The 17,986-nt window shown below is 38.8% G+C and overlaps 1 protein-coding gene across 1 annotated transcript; it reads left to right on the top strand.

Annotated features, from left to right (window-relative positions):
* The first annotated feature begins 2,440 nt into the window (after positions 1-2,440).
* LOC110698865 lies at positions 2,441-3,964 on the top strand. The gene has a single exon (XM_021876381.1). The coding sequence runs from the start codon at positions 2,441-2,443 to the stop codon at positions 3,962-3,964; it is 1,524 nt and encodes a 507-aa protein (XP_021732073.1).
* The last annotated feature ends 14,022 nt before the right edge of the window (positions 3,965-17,986 follow it).

Here is a 17,986-nt window from a genome sequence, read left to right as displayed (position 1 = left end):
CTAAATAAAATGGTTTGCTTCCTTTTTATGTATTGTTTCCTGTTTCTGTAAATCTGAATACTTAAAAGTTCAAATAGGTGTTTGATATAGGATAAAAGTATCAAAACAAAGTACCAAATAGCAAATGTGATAGCAAATGTCTTAGCAAAAGTAAGGCAACCAACCAAACTGTTTCATAAACTTACATCAAAACAAAGTACCAAATTGCCACCAGAATTATAGAAAAAGTACCTAAACAAAATATCTGAGTAAGGCAACCAACCAAACTGGTTTTAGAAAGTTCTAACTTAACCAAATATAGTGCAAAACCAGTAAACTTAGTTCTATCAAGTTTAAAAGTGAACCAAAAACATCTGCATATGTTAGAAGTGACTTCATAGGTTAGTTTTGGGATTGTGATAGGTCTTGTGGTTGACTTGGCAATTATGAGCATGTGAGCTTTGTTACACCAAACCCTTCGGCCTTTGATTTTGCCCATGTTTCCTTAACAACATTTGTTTGATCTCTCACTATTGGGTTTTAGTGAAGGTAATATAATTGTTATTAATATTTTGTAGGGTAATTTTCGCTGTCCGTGGAAGCTACATATTCTAATGGATGACATCATATCTATTGTGGATTTCTTCATGGCTTTCAAAGCGTAACATGTTTATCGAGAACGCAATCGGACATCAAATTATATTGCCTTTCTCGGCTATTCTACTACCTATTTATATGTTGTCAGTTTTCTTTTTTTTTAAACCTTGATATATTAGGGAATGATCTTGCAAGAAGACGGTTGTAATCTTCGATCCCCTTCCCCCTTTTTAAAAAATATCAATAAGTCATTATAAAGCAGGCTTACATTAATTTTATTGTAAGACGGTCAATTTAATAATTTTAATCGTAAATTTAAGGAAATTTTGTCAACAACTACCTATTTAAGTCTCTGTTTTGAAAACAACTACCTTAAATTTTTTATTTATTTTTTAAAAATAACTACCACAAACTTGTAAAAAGTTAGAGTAGCACTACCACTTTTAAAATTCCGGCAAGAATCTCCGGTGAGTGGGGCCCACATTCGTCCTTTTCCTCCAATTTTTGACTTGGACTTGAACCCTAATTTTAAAATTTATGTATATTATGAATTGAACATGATTTAATTCGCAAATACCCTACAAATACATGGATAAAAACCAATTAATAAACCCTAATGTGAATAAATCCGTTCAATTTACCCAAAAAAGCAAAAAAATTGTGAAACCCTAATTTCCCCCATTATGAACCCAAATTAGCATATAAAACTATGAAATTACTTGATTTGATGTTCTTGCCGGAATTTGGGCATATAAAACTATAAAACTATGTCAAGAATTAGAGGGAAAGGATAAATGTGGGCCCCACTCACCGGAGATTCATGCCGGAATTTTAAAAGTGGTAGTGTTACTCTAACTTTTTACAAGTTTGTGGTAGTTATTTAAAAAAAATAAAATTAAAAGATAGTTGTTTTCAAAAACAGAGACTTAAATAGGTAGTTGTTGACAAAATTTCCTAAATTTTAATCCCTTTAAGGCTAACTTTTAATTATATTTTAATGTGGAAAAAAACTAGCGTGGACCTGGTTCTAAAAAAAATTAGTGTGGACATAAAGTTTATAGGCACGCAACTGACGTTATATTGAACGTAGTGACCCTCATTTTACCATAGTAACCTTATTTTTAACATAGTTACTCTTTATTAAAACTTGTGTGAAGTTTAATACTACCTCCGTTTTTTTTTATGTGCAACTTTGGGCCTTTTCACGGTTCACGAAGCAAAAGATTGAAGGGTAAAGTTTAGGAAAAGTAAGTGGGTTTAATTAAAGGGGGAGGAGAGAGAAAGTGTGGCCACCCACAATTAATTTTGGTAGGAAATTATTGGAGAAAATGCAAGTGGTGTATTTTCCCCCAAAAAAACCACTAAAAATTTGAAGGATGGTTTTATTGGGTTGAAATTTTTGTTTCCCCCCAATATTTTTTTTTAAAAACCTGCCAAACTCAATTGTTTTCAAAAAATTTAGGGGGCTAAATAAGCAGCCCACCCACCGTTAAATTTCAGAATTCAGCATTTAAGGAGGGAATTTTAGCATCCTCCATTGTCACACATTAAATACAGACATAAATGTTTGAAGCTGGGTTACACACACCAGCAAAAACAGAGTTCCTTCCCCAAAAAATTACACCATCCTACCTTAACCGTTACGGTTAGTTTAATTACAAACTACCTAATCTGTTAACAGCTTTACAAAAAAAGGGTAGCACTGCTGTCAATACTGCACAACTGGGTTTAGTCTTCATCTTCAACCCAAAAAATCAGCAGGCCCCTCACTCCATCTCCCTGTGCTGGCAAAAAAAATAGACATGGCAGAAAATGGTGATTCTGTTTTTTTTTTTATATCGAACACATTCTAAATAAAGAACAGATGGCAGAGTTGTGGTTCGATGAAGAAGAAGAGATACAGGATGCAGGCATTTGGGAGTACGATTCAGAAGATGAAACCATGGAAGGTAACCAAGAAGAACAACAACAACAACAACACACAGACACTGATTTTGAACACACACAAATGCAACAACAAGCTGATGAAGGGGCTCATAGTGTATGCAGAAAGCAACTAACAATGCAGCAAAGAAGGAAAATTGTTGATGCACTTTTGGTGAAAATGAACAATGGGACATTACCAAGGGGTCTCATGAAGCAATTATCATTCAAATTCAATGTTCACAAATCAACAATCACAAGAATCTTCACAGACATAAAAAGGCAGTTGTCAATAGGGGACTTGATTGATGTCAGGACTAAAAAATATGGCAAAACTGGGAGAAAGCCATTGCAAATTTCTGATGAAACCCTCCAGCCAGTCCCACTACATTTAAGGCAGACAGAAAGGAGCTATGCAAGAGCATTGAACATCAGTCTTAGTACACTTCACAATTTGAAGAAGAGAGGAAGGCTAAGAACACACACATGCTGCAACAAACCATTGCTGACATCAGACCATAAGGTTGCCAGACTAAGATGGATTTTGTCACATATAAATCCGATTAGAGGGAATGAGGACCCTACATTTGTTGACATGAGGAATGTCATACACTGTGATGAGAAGTGGTTCTACTTGAACCCTAATAAAAGGAGGTTATATCTACTGCCAAGTGAGGAGGATCCTTACATGGCAGTTCAGTCAAGAAGATTCAAGCTCAAGGCAATGTTCATGGCAATTATATGGAAGCCATTATATGCCACAAATGGAGAAATGTTACATGATGGGAAGTATGGCATCTTCCCATTCACTGTCCAGCAAGTAGCACAGAAATCAAGCAAGAAAAGAGCAAGAGGGACTATGGAAACAAAGGCACTCCAGAATATAAACAGAGAAGTTATCAGAGAGATGTTGCTAACAAAGGTCATTCCAGCAATCATGTCAAAGTGGCCTGAAGGTCTGCCCAAGGATGTGGTCATCCAATGGGACAATGTAAGGCCTCACCAAGTTCCTACAGATGCTGAGTTTCTGGCAGTAACAACAGCTAATGGCTTTAACATTCAATTTGTTTTTCAGCCAGCACAGTCACCTGATTTGAATGTCCTTGACTTAGGGCTTTTTAGGTCTATACAATCTTTGCAATATCAATCTTTTCCTAGGGACTTAGAGGAGCTGGTTGAAAAGGTCAAACAGTCTTATGACACATTCAACCCCCATGTTAACAAGTACATCTGGGTTACATTGCAAAAATGCATGATTAAGATACTCAAGGCAGAAGGTGGTAACAAGTACAAAATACCACATCTGAACAAAAAAAGGCTGGAAAACCTTGGCAATCTTCCAGATTTGGTAGAGGTTCAGAAAGAGGTAGCGTTGGAGGCTGTGGAGTACCTAAACACTATGTTTAGGCCAGCAAATCAAGGCACTGAAGAAGTCACAGAAGATTTGGAGGTGGATGCAGATTAGGGGACTCATTACAAGAACAAGACAACACATGGACTGCCACACATAACCACTTCTCCTAGTAAGTTTCTTTATTTGTTTTTTCAAAAAATTGTTGAAGAATCAAGTGGTTAGGTGTATTTGTTCATTACAATTATCCAAACAAGTAAGGCAGTCTGTTGTAATGTTGTAACACCCTAGAAATTCCTTTCCTTTAAAATACCTGTTTTGCCCTTTTTAAAATACGAAAAAGGAAAATCTAAGATATTACCGCCACCGTGAAAACGGCTAAGGCAATTATCAAAGAACACAGCGGAAAACTACCTTTAAAACTATTTAAAAAGCAAGTCAACTTAAAAGTCAAATCAAACGCAAGTAAAAGTCAAACGAAATCAAACGAAATCCACCTACAACTTGGAACCATTATAGCCCTTAAACCAAAACACTTTAAAATCCTTTTGCGTTAGTCTCACAATCAACATAAATGAATAATAAATTAAAGCATTAAACACATCATATTCTAGTAAGAACTAAGCATGATTCACTCTTCACTCATGCCCCATCATGATTATGCTTCATCACCTGAAAAGCTTCTCCCTACTTGTCCCCACTACTCGCCATTAGAAATGGGTCGTCGTAGGGCCAAGGTAAAGACAAGGCCAAACAAACATACAAACACACAATCAGCAAAGCTGAGTACATAAGCGTAATTAAAACACAATAACATGCTTTCATCCTATCAACATACAACTTACCTCGATGCACCTGTTTACAAGCACACAACAATCATCACTTGACTCGACTACTTATTAATATTTATTTAATTTTGATTACACATCGAACGGGTTTCCAACCAACTACCTGCCTCAAATAAATTGAGGTTAACTACACCGGGAGCTAACCGGGTAGGCAAATGCCACATGAAGTGACTGGATCCTGCGCATAATAAATAATAAAATGGAAAGTACAACGTCCTGTACCCCCAGTAGGAGTTATGGTCAAATATAAAGTCGCATAACCCCCCCTATGTTCATACTCAAGGTATATACGTTCCAAGAGTTTTGGTGTGTAATCTCTTTCACTTTACGTGATTTACAAATTATTAGACTTGGTGATGACTCTCAAACACAACATAACCAAACATTATAATTCACTCAAGCAATCAAACAACCAATTTAATTCTTGAATATTTGGTGACCATATTAATTTAGTGTGGAATCCTTTTTAAACTACCTCGGTGTTAAATAACACCTTAAGTGCATAAGGCACCGCAAATCCTATCCCTCGGTGTTAGAAACACCTTAAGTGCACATAGGCACCGCAATATACTTTATCCATGTGTACTAAGAAACTTAAATAGCTCTTTCCTCATGCTTATAGCATTAACAAAAATTATATGAACCATAATAAAATTCTTCTTCCATAATCCAAACCAAGATAAACATCCAGTTTAACCAAACATGCCTTCTAACATGCCAATAATAAAAGTATGGTTCAATATCAACATGCCAATATAATTAATTCCAATCACCAAATCACCATAAATAATTCATCATCACAAATCATTCACCAACATTAATCAAATCAACAAATTTCATCCAACACCTATCATGATACTACTTGGAATTAATTTAACACAACCTAGCATGCTTCTATACACTTAAACTTAACCAAGTACGCGAACGTACCTTAAATCATCTTTCCAACTAGCCACAATTGCTAGAAATTAATTACTCAACTTAAAGTCTCCTACAATACCAAATATATAGTGAATCGCTAAACATCGCCCGCAAATTACCATATAAAGCCCACAAATATGACTTGGTGTGACTTTATTGCCCTTTTCCTTTAAAAAAAAACACTCTCTACTTCTCTATAAAAAAAATCAGAAAATCTACCTCTCTTAAAAAAATTAATTACGACAATGTCGAGGCGGCAAGGGAAAGAGGTGGCGGCGGCGACGGCGGAGGAAAGGCGGCGACCTGGTGGCAAGGTAATTATTTAATTATTTTTTTTTTTTAAAAAAAAAAGGGCGACGGTGGCGCGTGGTGGGGCGTCAGGTCCGGCAGCCAACGCCGGTGGCGTGGCATCTGGCTTGGAAGCCCAGCCACCGGACAGGCGTCCAAACCAGAAGCCAGCCCATTGGCTGTGGCGTCCAGATCTGGCGCCTGTGCCTATGGGTGGGCGTCCAGTTCAGGCGCTTGCCCACTGGCTACGGCTGCCGGAGCTGGCGCCACCGCCAGTGGGTGGGCGTCCTGGCCAAGCGCCCGACCCTTTTTTTTTGTTTTTTTTTTTATTTTGCAAAATCAGAAATTTAGTTTTATTTAAAATAATTTTGTTTTATGTCTAATTTTTTTTTGTTAATGTGTTTTATTTTTTTTTAAATATTTATCAACTTTATGTGTTTTTTTTTATAAATCGTGTATATTTTATTTTTATAAAATCAGATTTTTTTTTTGTGTTTATGTTTTTTTTTATTTTTATGTTTGATGTTTAAACATTTTTTATGCCTTAATTGATGTAGTATGTGGAAATTGTTTGTGTTAATGTGTAATTGTTTTTTTTATTTAAAATGTGTAATACATTAGGGTATTATGTGTGTATTTGTGTATGTGTAATATATTTGTTTTTTACTTTTTATGTTTAATTATTTGAAATAATTTTTATTTTTTTTGGAAATCATAAATTTTGTAATATATTAGGGTATTATGTGTGTATTTGTGTATGCCGTATAATATTTTTCTATGTTTAATTAGTTGAAATAATTTGAAATTTTTGTTTTGTGTCCTATTTATTTATTATGTCTTTGATTTTTTATAATCTTTATTAATTTTATGTTTATAAACATGACGATATGTTGGAAGTGTTGGTATTTTGTATCTGTAGGTAGTTATTTATTTTTCTAAAAAACTTTTGTATGTTTATATATTTTTAAATTTTTTGTAGAATTCACTGGGTCGTCATGGTGCGGGGAAGAATGTAGAGCTTCTTAGTAGAAGCTATTCAGTGGAGAGGTCGGGGCATAGACATGTTAGATCCCGTGGTATTTCGGCCTCTGCTGGTAGAGAACGGATCCACCGTCGGGATGATGATGACGATGACGATGATGATGCTGAGGAGGGTGACCAGGAGGAGGAGCAGGAGGAGGACGCATATGAGGATGAGGATGTGGACGATGGGAGTGGACCGTATGATGATTACGGTCCATTCAGTCAGAGGGTTGATGACATGTACGAGACACATATGGTGGAGGTGCGTAAGGGTAGGGGTGGTAGGTTTGTTAGTAGATCTGGCACATCATCTGCGTCCACTGTATCTTGGGCAAGCAGGAAACGGTCGAGGGCCGTTAATGATTCTTGGGTTGTTAGGAGTGAGGTGCCCGGTGGGCCTGTTGACGGGAGTGTGATTCCTAGCTTTCTAGGACACATAGCTGCCCGTATTTGGGAGGACCAGGAGAAGCCTTCAGTTACGGGGTTGTTGAAATGTCATACCCGGGAAAAGACTTGTAGCTTTTTGCGTACATGGGCTGAGGCTTGGCCGGTGGAGAGCGAGATGTTCGAGCGACTGGAGGGCACTAGGGTGAATCACGTTCCTGCCACCATGCACGATAAGATTGACAGTACGCTGATCATGGCTTTCGTTGAGCGATGGCAGCCGGATACAAACTCTTTCCACCTTCCGTTCGGTGAGATGACGATCATGTTACATGACGTCGAGGCCATTCTGGGGATTCGAGTTGAGGGTAAACGACTTTGTGCTGTGGCTGATGCGGATCAGGCAGATTTGCTGGCGGAGTTGTTGGCGGTGGACAGGGCTGCACTGTACACCGAGGCGCTTGGTGTTTGGGAACACGGCGGTGTGAAGATAGCATCCGTGTTGCAGCGGTGTTTGTACCCCAGTGCACGTAGGATGCACGACGCACAGCTGGCTGCTTATGTTTTTCTACTCCTCGGATGTACCTTGTTTCCGGATAAGAGCGGCGGAAACAAGCTCAGGCCACGCGACATAGTAGAGGCGTGTGACCCCGACAGTGTAGGCCAGTTTTCTTGGGGATCGGCTACGTTGGCGTATTTGTATCGCCAACTAGGATTTGCGAGTCGGGCTGACGCGGCAGGTATCACTGGGTGTCTGACTTTATTGCAGACTTGGATATACGAGTACTTTCCTGCATTGCGACCACATCGTGACCCGGTTCCTATTGATGAGGGGATGCCGCGTGCATGTGCGCGGAGTCCGCGCTCGGAGAAGAAGTCCGTTGATCGATACGGTTATTGCTTGACAGGCTGTCCCCCTTAGAGGTAACGTTTATAAATTATTTCTACATTTTATTATATGCACTTATTATATTCATGTTATTAAATTTTAAAACTATGTGCAGGTGAACTGGATGCCTTTCGGCCCGAACCCTAGTGTTAGGGTACCCAGGACCCTGTACACGGGACTCATTCAGTATCGTGAGATCGTCGAGGCGTACATGCCCCAGCGTTGTCTTCGCCAGCTTGGATTTGTCCAAGTTGTCCCTCCTCCCCCGGCATGCCCGATGAAGGCGGTCCGACCTGCATCGTCGAGGGACTACGTCGTGCAATGGCCGGATATCATGACTGGGACGTGGGACCAGTTTCCGATGGTGGCCCGCTTATGGATTGCGGAGTTGCAGAGGCCGCCCTCTGGGGTTCCTCCCATGTGTGACCACTACTACATGAAATGGTTCAACCGGTATTCGCACCCGAGGTTGATCGCAAGGGAGAACCGTGGTACAAGGATAATAAGCTTGACTATGCAACCCCAGCCCGAAATGCATGGCCGCGCACTTGTAAATGTTTGCAACGGCAAACAGATCTAGGGGCGCATCAAAATAATAATTTTGACCGCAAGGTCCACCTCCCCACCGGATACGCCGCAGAGCGCCATCCAAGTCATCCTGGTACACATGACGATAAACATTTCGGTTAGAGGAAATTTCGTTGTACATCAACTGACGCACCAAACTGTAGTTGTCTTCGCCCATTTGAAAAACATCAGCCACGACCCGGAATCCGCAGTTACCATCTCCGACTACATCATTCCACCCTTCCAAGTACGACATGATGATGTTAGGTATCCTGTCCTTGTACGGAAACTGATCAACATCGTTTCTTCCTATTCACCATATAATTAAACACAGTTAAGAAGGCAGGAGTAACCTTATAAACAATGTGCAATGTAAAAAACCAAAATGTACCAGTTCTCAGGGGCATATTCACAAACGATGAAGATTGACTACGAATAGATGACGATGTCCGAGCACGACCACGACCAAGACCACGGATATACTCAAACGCACTCCTGTTCCGCCGTTGCCGACCTCGAGGACGGTCAACTCCTTCGAGTTCCTCAAAATCTAAGGTAGACGTGTGGAATATGTCATGAAGTACATGAGTAGCGTCACGAATAATAGAAGGATGACTGGAGGACACTCGGTCGTACATCGAACGAAACTGCTCCAACTCCTCCTATTCACGGTCGGTCGTTTGAGTATCAGCATGCTCACCAATAACGAGCGTCCGCCAGAATGAATGAACCTGATCAACATGTAACGACGCCCTTTCTTCTGTAATAACGCGGTGAATGGTGCATGCGCAAGGTAATCCATGAGTTACTGAAATAGCACACCCGCACCGAGCATACACTTCGTCAGCCAAGTCCCTCATCCTGTTCAGCTCAGTGAGAATCAACCCCAAGCAGTAGTGCGACACACGACCATGGAGAATCTTAAATATGAAATGGCTATACATCGTACCATGTCGTCGTCTAGAGTCCTCTAGAGAGTTCCTGATGCCGTTCTTCTGAGTTTCAATTGACTTGTTAAGTCTATCGAACAGTGTATCCAAAGCAGTGGTCGATGAATCAATCCAGTCCTTGGTAGCTCTATGAGCGCTCTCAACTCTACATGTTGTAGTGTTCCCGAAATAAAGTACCTGGTTTGTCCAATATTTGACAAACTTTTCCCTGTGAGGGACCCATTGCTGCATCACATAGTCCACCAGTGCCGGACACCACTGGTACGAATCCCTGAAGTTAGCCAATTCTCGCTCGTACGCTTCCTTTGTGGTAGCCTGTAGGATCTTCCGCCACTTACCATTAAACAATCTCTCTGCCATTTCCAAATTCTTGTTGAAAAGGTTGTAGGCTTTCACTTTCACGCAGTTGTTGATGTGCCATGTGCACAATAAGTGCTTCGATTCTGGAAATAGCTCTGCTATGGGGGCAAAGAGACCTCCCTCACAGTCACTGATGATGGCTGCTGGATGAACATTAGGCCCGATGTAGTTTCTCATCTTCTCCAAGACCCAATAATAACTTGGAGCTGTCTCATCCTTGATGATTGCATGACCAATCAGAAAGTTCTGGTTCGTTGGAGTCATCCCCATGATCTCAACCAGTGGGAACTTGTACTTGTTTGTCTTGTACGTTGAGTCGATCAAAATCACAAATGGCCAAGACTTGATCATATCAGCACAATCAGGATGCACAAGGAAAAGATGAGTCACCTCCGCTGTATCTTCATCAGAATCAAACCAGAACAGGTAACCACGTGATTGTTCCTGGTGTAGCAGCTGCTGTATAGGGTTCCTTCCCTCTGACCGTTCAAACTTGAGTTGCTGTCTGACGTTGTACATGTGTCTTCGGTTTGGATGGTCTTCTGGAAATTTCTCTAACACAGATGCTAATATTTTAGCAGACTTGACTTGAGCATCACTCATTTCTTTCACAACTAGTTTCGCAGTAGGACTTAAGCCGCTCAGTTGTCGATGACCCTCTTCATATACTATCATCTCATGGTTGTGATACCCCCATTTAGAGTAACCAATCACTTCCCAACCGTCACGACTCCGTAGTTGTCGAACCTTTACTCTGAACTCACACCCACAACCTTTCCGCTTTGTATCAAACCGAGTGGCTGTACGAAAATCTCTTTCTTCTCTTTTGCGGTAAAGGTCACATCTCAAAATGCGATCCATTCTACCATCCCGTTGAGATTTATGAGTTACTACTACCAAGCAAAATCGAGCTGCAATTGCAACCTGTTTTGCCCAATCAATCGCTTGTTGAGCTTCTTCGAATGGACCATCATGTCCAAATATCCCACTGTAATCATTTCCGTCTCCACCATAATCCTGCATCAATTATATATTATAATAAATACATTTAACGGATAATACATTTAATTTCTATATTTACACAGAATTAACACAAAAAAAAACATAATTATGTATAATATTATTCATACACATACACATACACATACAAATTTTAAACACAATCATTTATAAAAGTCACATAAAAAATTACATATTTTGGTATACATTAACACAAATCTACTCACTACATAGATAAAAACATTAAATTATTAAACATAATTTAAAAAAAACACCGTTTTGAATTTTCAATTTGAAATAAATTAAAAACAAAAAAAAAAAAAAAAACCATTTCCAATTTTTTTTTAATACAATTTCGAATTGTCAAACTTAATTTAAAAAAAAAAACCTTTCTCAACAATCAAACTTAATTTTTAAAAAAACCCAATTCGAATTTTCAAACTTAATTTAAAAAAATACCATTTCGAATTTTCAAACTTAATTTTAAAAAAACCTATTTCGAATTTTCAAAATTAATTTTAAAAAAAACCCATTTCGAATTTTTAAAAAAAATCATTTTCGATTTTTTAAAAAAATAAAAAAAAATAAAAAACAATAACAAAATCAAAAAAGAAAAAAAAAAATAGGGTGGCGTCTGCCAGGGCCGCCACAACCATTGGACTGGTGCCTGGCAGGGCCGCCTCAGCCAATGGAGGGGCGCCTGGCCAGGACGCCTGTCTGGTGGTCTGGGCGTCTGGGCTGGACGCCGGTGTGGTGGTTCTGGCGTCTGGCTTGGACGTCCATGCTACGGTAAGGGCGTCCATCCTAGGCGCTGGAGCCACTCCTACGGTAAACCGTGAATTTTAACGGTGACTTACCTCGTTTTCCGTCGACGACGACGTACCTCCGGCGTCCCCCGCATCTCCGGCCTGCCCTCCGGTCTCCCCCGGCGACCCAGTACGGCTCCACATTTTTTAAATCGAGATTTGTTCAATTTTAGAAAATGGGCATAATTGTCATACCAAGTCTTATTTGTGGGCTTTATATGGTAATTTGCGGGCGATGTTTAACAAATCCCAATATATAAACTCAATTACTCCCTTGATTACACAAATTTCCAGCAACTTTTAAACATTTTAAACACTCTCTAATAAGCTGAAATTTTGGTTTAAAACCTTTAAAACCCTTTCTTTAAGTGGGTAATTAAAACCGCAAAATAAAAACTCATTCATGGTGTTTAAATAAAAATTCCAGCACACTTATTAATATTTAAATCACTCAAATAAATCTGAAAATTATTTTTAAAACATTAAACTTCGTCGAAAATCAAAAACTTGTCTGAAAACCCTATTTAAAGGCTGATTTTGGCCACGAGAAATAAATGATTAGAATGTTGTTTACACACGAAAAACACTATTTTTTGTAAAAATCGGACGAGTTATAATCTCAGCTGGATTAAAACGTGATTAAAAATAATTAAGAACGTAGATCGGAATTTGATTACCGAAAATCAGTTTTTATGTTTAATTAATCTTTATAAATTCAATAGGAATGAAAGCCCTAATTTAATTAATTATTAGAACCCTAAAAATCAACACTTTAATAGTTAAAACCCTAACTTTTAATACTTTATAAAATCATAATTTAAAACCATACAAAATCTGAAATTTATAATCTTTAGTTGTCAAAACACAATTATAAAATATACTAATCATATTTCAATAATTAAAATAAAAAATCCATAATATATAATTATAGGAATAATAATTAAAACAAGAGGAGGGAGAAAGAGAACCACCGTGATGGTGGCCGGCGGGTCGCCGACGGCAGGGTGATGTGGCGGCAGCAAGGTGGCGTGTGGTGATGTGGGTGGCAGCCATCCCACGCATGAAAGGAAAAGAAAAGGAAAGTAATAAGGAAAAGGAAGAAAAGGAAGAAAAGAAAAGTTGCTTACCCCCAAAAATCTGATTTTTGATCTATTGTGTGTGAAAATTTTGGGGTTTTGGGGGATATTTATAGAGTAGAGAGTAGGGATTCTGTTTGGGCTTAATAAATAAATGGACTTTAGTCATGAAATATTTGACCCACAAAGGTTCAAATAAAAGAATTGGGCTTACTTAAATAAAATGGGTTGGTCCACTAGGAGTATGTAAGTATTGTTTAATACTATTATTTAAAAGAGCCCAAACGATTAATAAACGTTTAGCCCAAAATAGATTATACTTTTATAAAACTCAATAATTTAAATACTTTAGCCCTTTAAATATTTAATTAAAATACTTGAGTACTATAAAAATATATTTTATAATTAATAAAATAATTTATAAAATACATAAAAATACGGAGTATTACAAATGTCTTTAGATTATGATGTGGTCTTTTGTAATGTTTTATGTTCATTAGTCAAAGGTATTGTCTTTTGTACCCACATTTTTAATGGAATATGAATGACAAAGATAGAAAATTTATGTGGGCACTCAATCAATCAGAGGTTATAGTGTCATTGTTGAATACTACACATATGCACAAGGGTACCTCAACAACAACATCATTATGCATGTTGATGGAGCAATTCACTTGTGCATAGTGAAATTCAATGGAGTCCCTTCATCATGTGGATATGGGTAAGCTAAAGAGCATATCAAACTATGGGACTCAATACAAACCAGGAAACACAAGCTAATCACAGGGGACTCCTTTTAAGGGACTGACTAGGCAACAATGAACATGCACAAGATACCAGCCTCATCATTCATCAATCAAGTCCACACAACCAACATAGTCTATCCCAAGGAACAACCACACAATGAACCTCCACACAGCCAACATCATACATAAGCCAAAATAGACCATGGCAATCAACAAAAACACAATCAACTACACACAACCAACATCCAAAATAAGCCAAAACAGTCCATGCCAATCAACAACATCACAATCAACTCCACACAGACAACATAAACCATAACCTAACATAGTCCATACAATTCAACAACAACACAATGAACTCCACACAGGCAACATCAACCAGAAGCCAACATCAAACATCCAACATTATTCCAACAAAACAACAAAACATGCAATAGATACAACATTAATTAAAACACTCAACAAACCCTAGTATCCAGGGTGACAGAAATTTCCTCAACAAACCCTAGTATCTAGCATAGATCAACAGAACAAACAATTAAACCCCCAGATTTAACAGGACCAACAACCCAACATGCAACCAGATCCAGTCAAACATTCCCACAACAGCAAACCCTAGTATCCAGCATAGATCAACAGAACAAACAATTAAACCCCCAGATTTAACATGACCAACAACCCAACATGCAACCAGATCCAGTCAAACATACCCACAACAGCAAACCCTAGTATCTAGAATAGATCAACACAACAAACAATTAAATCCCCAGATTCCACATAACCAACAACCTAACATGCAACCAGATTCAGTCAAACATTCCCACAACAGCAAACAAAGTATCCAGCATATATCAACCCAACAAAAATTAGGACTTTTTTTTTAAAAAAAAATTAAGAATATTAGGGTTAGAAATCGTTACGCAAGGGTCAGCGCTCAACCTCCTCATCAGAGGACAGCACCACGAACTCGGAGTCCGGCAAACCCCGCATACGCCTCAGCGCCACCAACGCCGCCTTCCTACATTGCCTTTTCTTTGGCGGAGGCCTGAAAGCCTTAGATCGGGGCTTGGGGGTGGGCAGCACTGACCTCCCCACTTTGGGACTCTAGATCTATAGAAACGACATCAAAATCAAGCTTTTTTCGGCCATGGGACTCGCCTTCACCCTCATCCTTGTTCTTCTTCTCCGCCTCGTCAATATTTTTTAAAACTTCCCCCAAAGCCTTGAATGTGGTCGGAGAACAGCAGCTTGGCCCATCTTCATGCGTGTATAGGCGACGAGGAAAATCATCACCTCTGTTTAAATCGTTAATCAGGGACTTGATAAACTTAGCCTCACTGTTGTCGTCGGTGCCAATATAGGCGTCAACGAGTGGATCTAGGTCAGCCATGGAAATTTGGGACTCTGGATTTCGTTGGAAAGGGGAGGGAAAGGGAGATGTCATGAGGTGGAATGGAGAGGAAAGAGGCGAAGGACACAAAGAAGACGAAGAACACAAAGAAGACAAAGAACCAGATCTAGGGTTCTAAAGAACTCTCTAGATCAGTTTAATGAGGTGGTTGGGAAGATGGAGAGTTGTGTCGGTTGGGAGGAGTAAATGGAGGGAGTAATTAGGTTAGGGTAATTTAGATGATTTGAGTTAAGTGGGGGTTTATGGGTAATAAGGGGTAAAAGTAAAAAGGTTTTAATTTTTAATGAAGGGTAACATAGTAATTTAAAGGGTTTTTGTTTATCCAAAATAGAATGAAAAAAGAAAGTTGCACTACAAGAAAACACCTTATTTACGACGGAAAAAATCCATCGGTATACCTTCTAATTCCGTCGGAAACAACCCTTTTCGACGGAATTCCGTCGGAACACGTTGTCGGAGATCACTTAGTCGGAATTTTGGCTTATACCGAGGGATTTTCCGTCGTTAAAGGCCCGACCGACGGAATTTCCGACGAATTTTAAATTGTCGGAGCCTACGTTTGACCTGAAATGGAAGTCCATCGCAAGGTTCTGATGGACGTAATTCCGTAGGAAGAAACATGGCTTCCGTAGGAAGGAGCTTCTCTTTCGACGGAATTTCCGTCGAAAATCTGGGAAAAAAAAAATAAAAAAATATTCAGACCACCCACCCAGATCCACCACCTCCCCCCTCCCCTGCTCAACACCCCAATCCGCCCCACAGCCACCCCTAACCCACCAACGACGCCACAACACCACGACCCACACCAAACCCCACCGAAACTACCCCAACAACAGTCCACCAAACACCACCACAATCCCACCCACACAAAACACCACCACAATACACCAACCCCCACCACCACCGACACCACCACACCACCCCACCACACCACACCACACCACCACGCAAACAACATAACAATTAACCCCTAAAAATCGCAAAAAAAAATTAAACATCGAAAAAGAAAAAAAATGAAAATTAAACATCGAAAAACAAAAAAAACCGAAAATCAACGAAAAATAAACATCGAAAATTAGATCTACAAAAATTAAACATCGAAAATCACAAAAAACGAAAATTAAACGAAATAATAATTCGACCACTTACCTTGAATTCCTTCAAAACCCCTAAATTAGCTTGAATTTAGGTTTTAAAGGTCAAATTCGACCATGAAAACTCTAGATCTAGGGTTTTCATGGTCGAATGTAACATGAAAAACCGGGTGGTGGTGTGTTGTTGCACACCGACGGTGGTGGCGGCTTCGTTGGGCAGTGGTGGTTGCAATGGAGGACAGAGAAACGAAGGCGGCTTCGTTGCGCAGTGGTGGTTGCGATGGAGGACAGAGAAATGAAGGGGATATGAAGGAGGGAGGAGGAGAGAGAAACAAAGGGGAAGGAGGGAGGAGGAGAGAGGGGAAGGAGGGAGGAGGAGACAACGAAAGGGGAAAATGAGAGGAGAAAGAGAAAAAGAAAAGGAGGAGGTCAGGAGGGAGAAAAGGAGAAGAAAGAGAATCAGGGGGGTTAATGGACTTCCGGTTTTTTTGTTTTTTTTATTAAAATTCCGTCGGAAAGGGGTAAAATCCGTCGCAATCTTCCGACGGAATTAATCCGTCGGAAATAAATACGTTCCGAGGGATTTATTTTCCCTCGGAATTTACAGCTACCTACGGAATTTTCCGTCGGTAGATATTTACCGAGGGAATATTCCGTCGAAAGAAGTAAATTCCGAGGGAAAAAAAATCCGTCGGATTATTTCCGAGGGAATTTCCCTCGGAACTTATCTTTTCCAACGGATATTTCTGACAGACCAAAATTCCGTCGGAAAGTTCGAATTTTCCGATGGAATTTAGGTCCATCGGAATGATTCCGTCGGAAAACGGCCTATTTCTAGTAGTGTTGCACATAATAGTGAACGGACTAAAATGGCAAAAGTTGCACATAAAAAAAAACGAAGGTAGTATTATTGTCAACATGAAGTACACGTTATGTTGAACAAAGTGACCCTAATTTTAACATAGTGTCGTTTATTATTCATATTAATTAGTATATAAAAAATTTCATTAGATAAAAAGAAGAAGTTAACCTCTTATAGCTAGCCTTTATAATAATGCCACAATGACTTTTATTTCAACATAATAACCTTTATTTTAATATAGTGATTTTTTTTTATTCAATAAAACAACCATAGTGTCTCTACTATTAGTAGTCCACAATAAATTAGTGTGAACCAGATCTATTTAAGAGTTTGTATTTTAATGTGTAATTTCTAATAAATACATGTTATGAAGGCTAATATAATAATATGATAATCTAATACATTATAAGTGTTTTATAAGAGTAAAATTTATGTTAGGAAAATGTTAACTGTGTAAAGTATAAGGGCAGTTTTAAATACTTTTAAGGTAACTTTAACTTGTCTTACAATAACTTAATGAAAGTCTGCCTAAATCAAAAATTTGTACACACAGTTTATCAGTTTATGATGTTATCCAAATGATTTTGCACCCGATCACTTTCTCATGTTGGCTGTTACAACAAGCAATCGAGCTAATTTAAATAATTTACCCATTTACATTTACTGTATTTATATTCCTCGTTTAAAACATATGTATAAAGAACGTTTTGTGACTTGCGATCAGTGCCGATTCTTGGGTGGTGTTGGATGATCGATGGACTCCCAAATTTTAGGGCCTAATATTGGATATAAGCATACTAGTTTCATAAGTTTGCATAAATATAAAGTTGGAACTATGGATATAAGCATACTAGTTTCATAGTTCAAATCCGTCGGTAATATATCAACAAATTAGACGGTTTTGATATCAAA

The sequence above is a fragment of the Chenopodium quinoa genome, unplaced genomic scaffold (genome assembly GCF_001683475.1).
Source record: "Chenopodium quinoa cultivar QQ74 unplaced genomic scaffold, ASM168347v1, whole genome shotgun sequence".
NCBI classification, from domain to species: Eukaryota; Viridiplantae; Streptophyta; class Magnoliopsida; order Caryophyllales; family Amaranthaceae; genus Chenopodium; species Chenopodium quinoa.
This window is presented reverse-complemented; position numbering and strand designations above follow the sequence as displayed.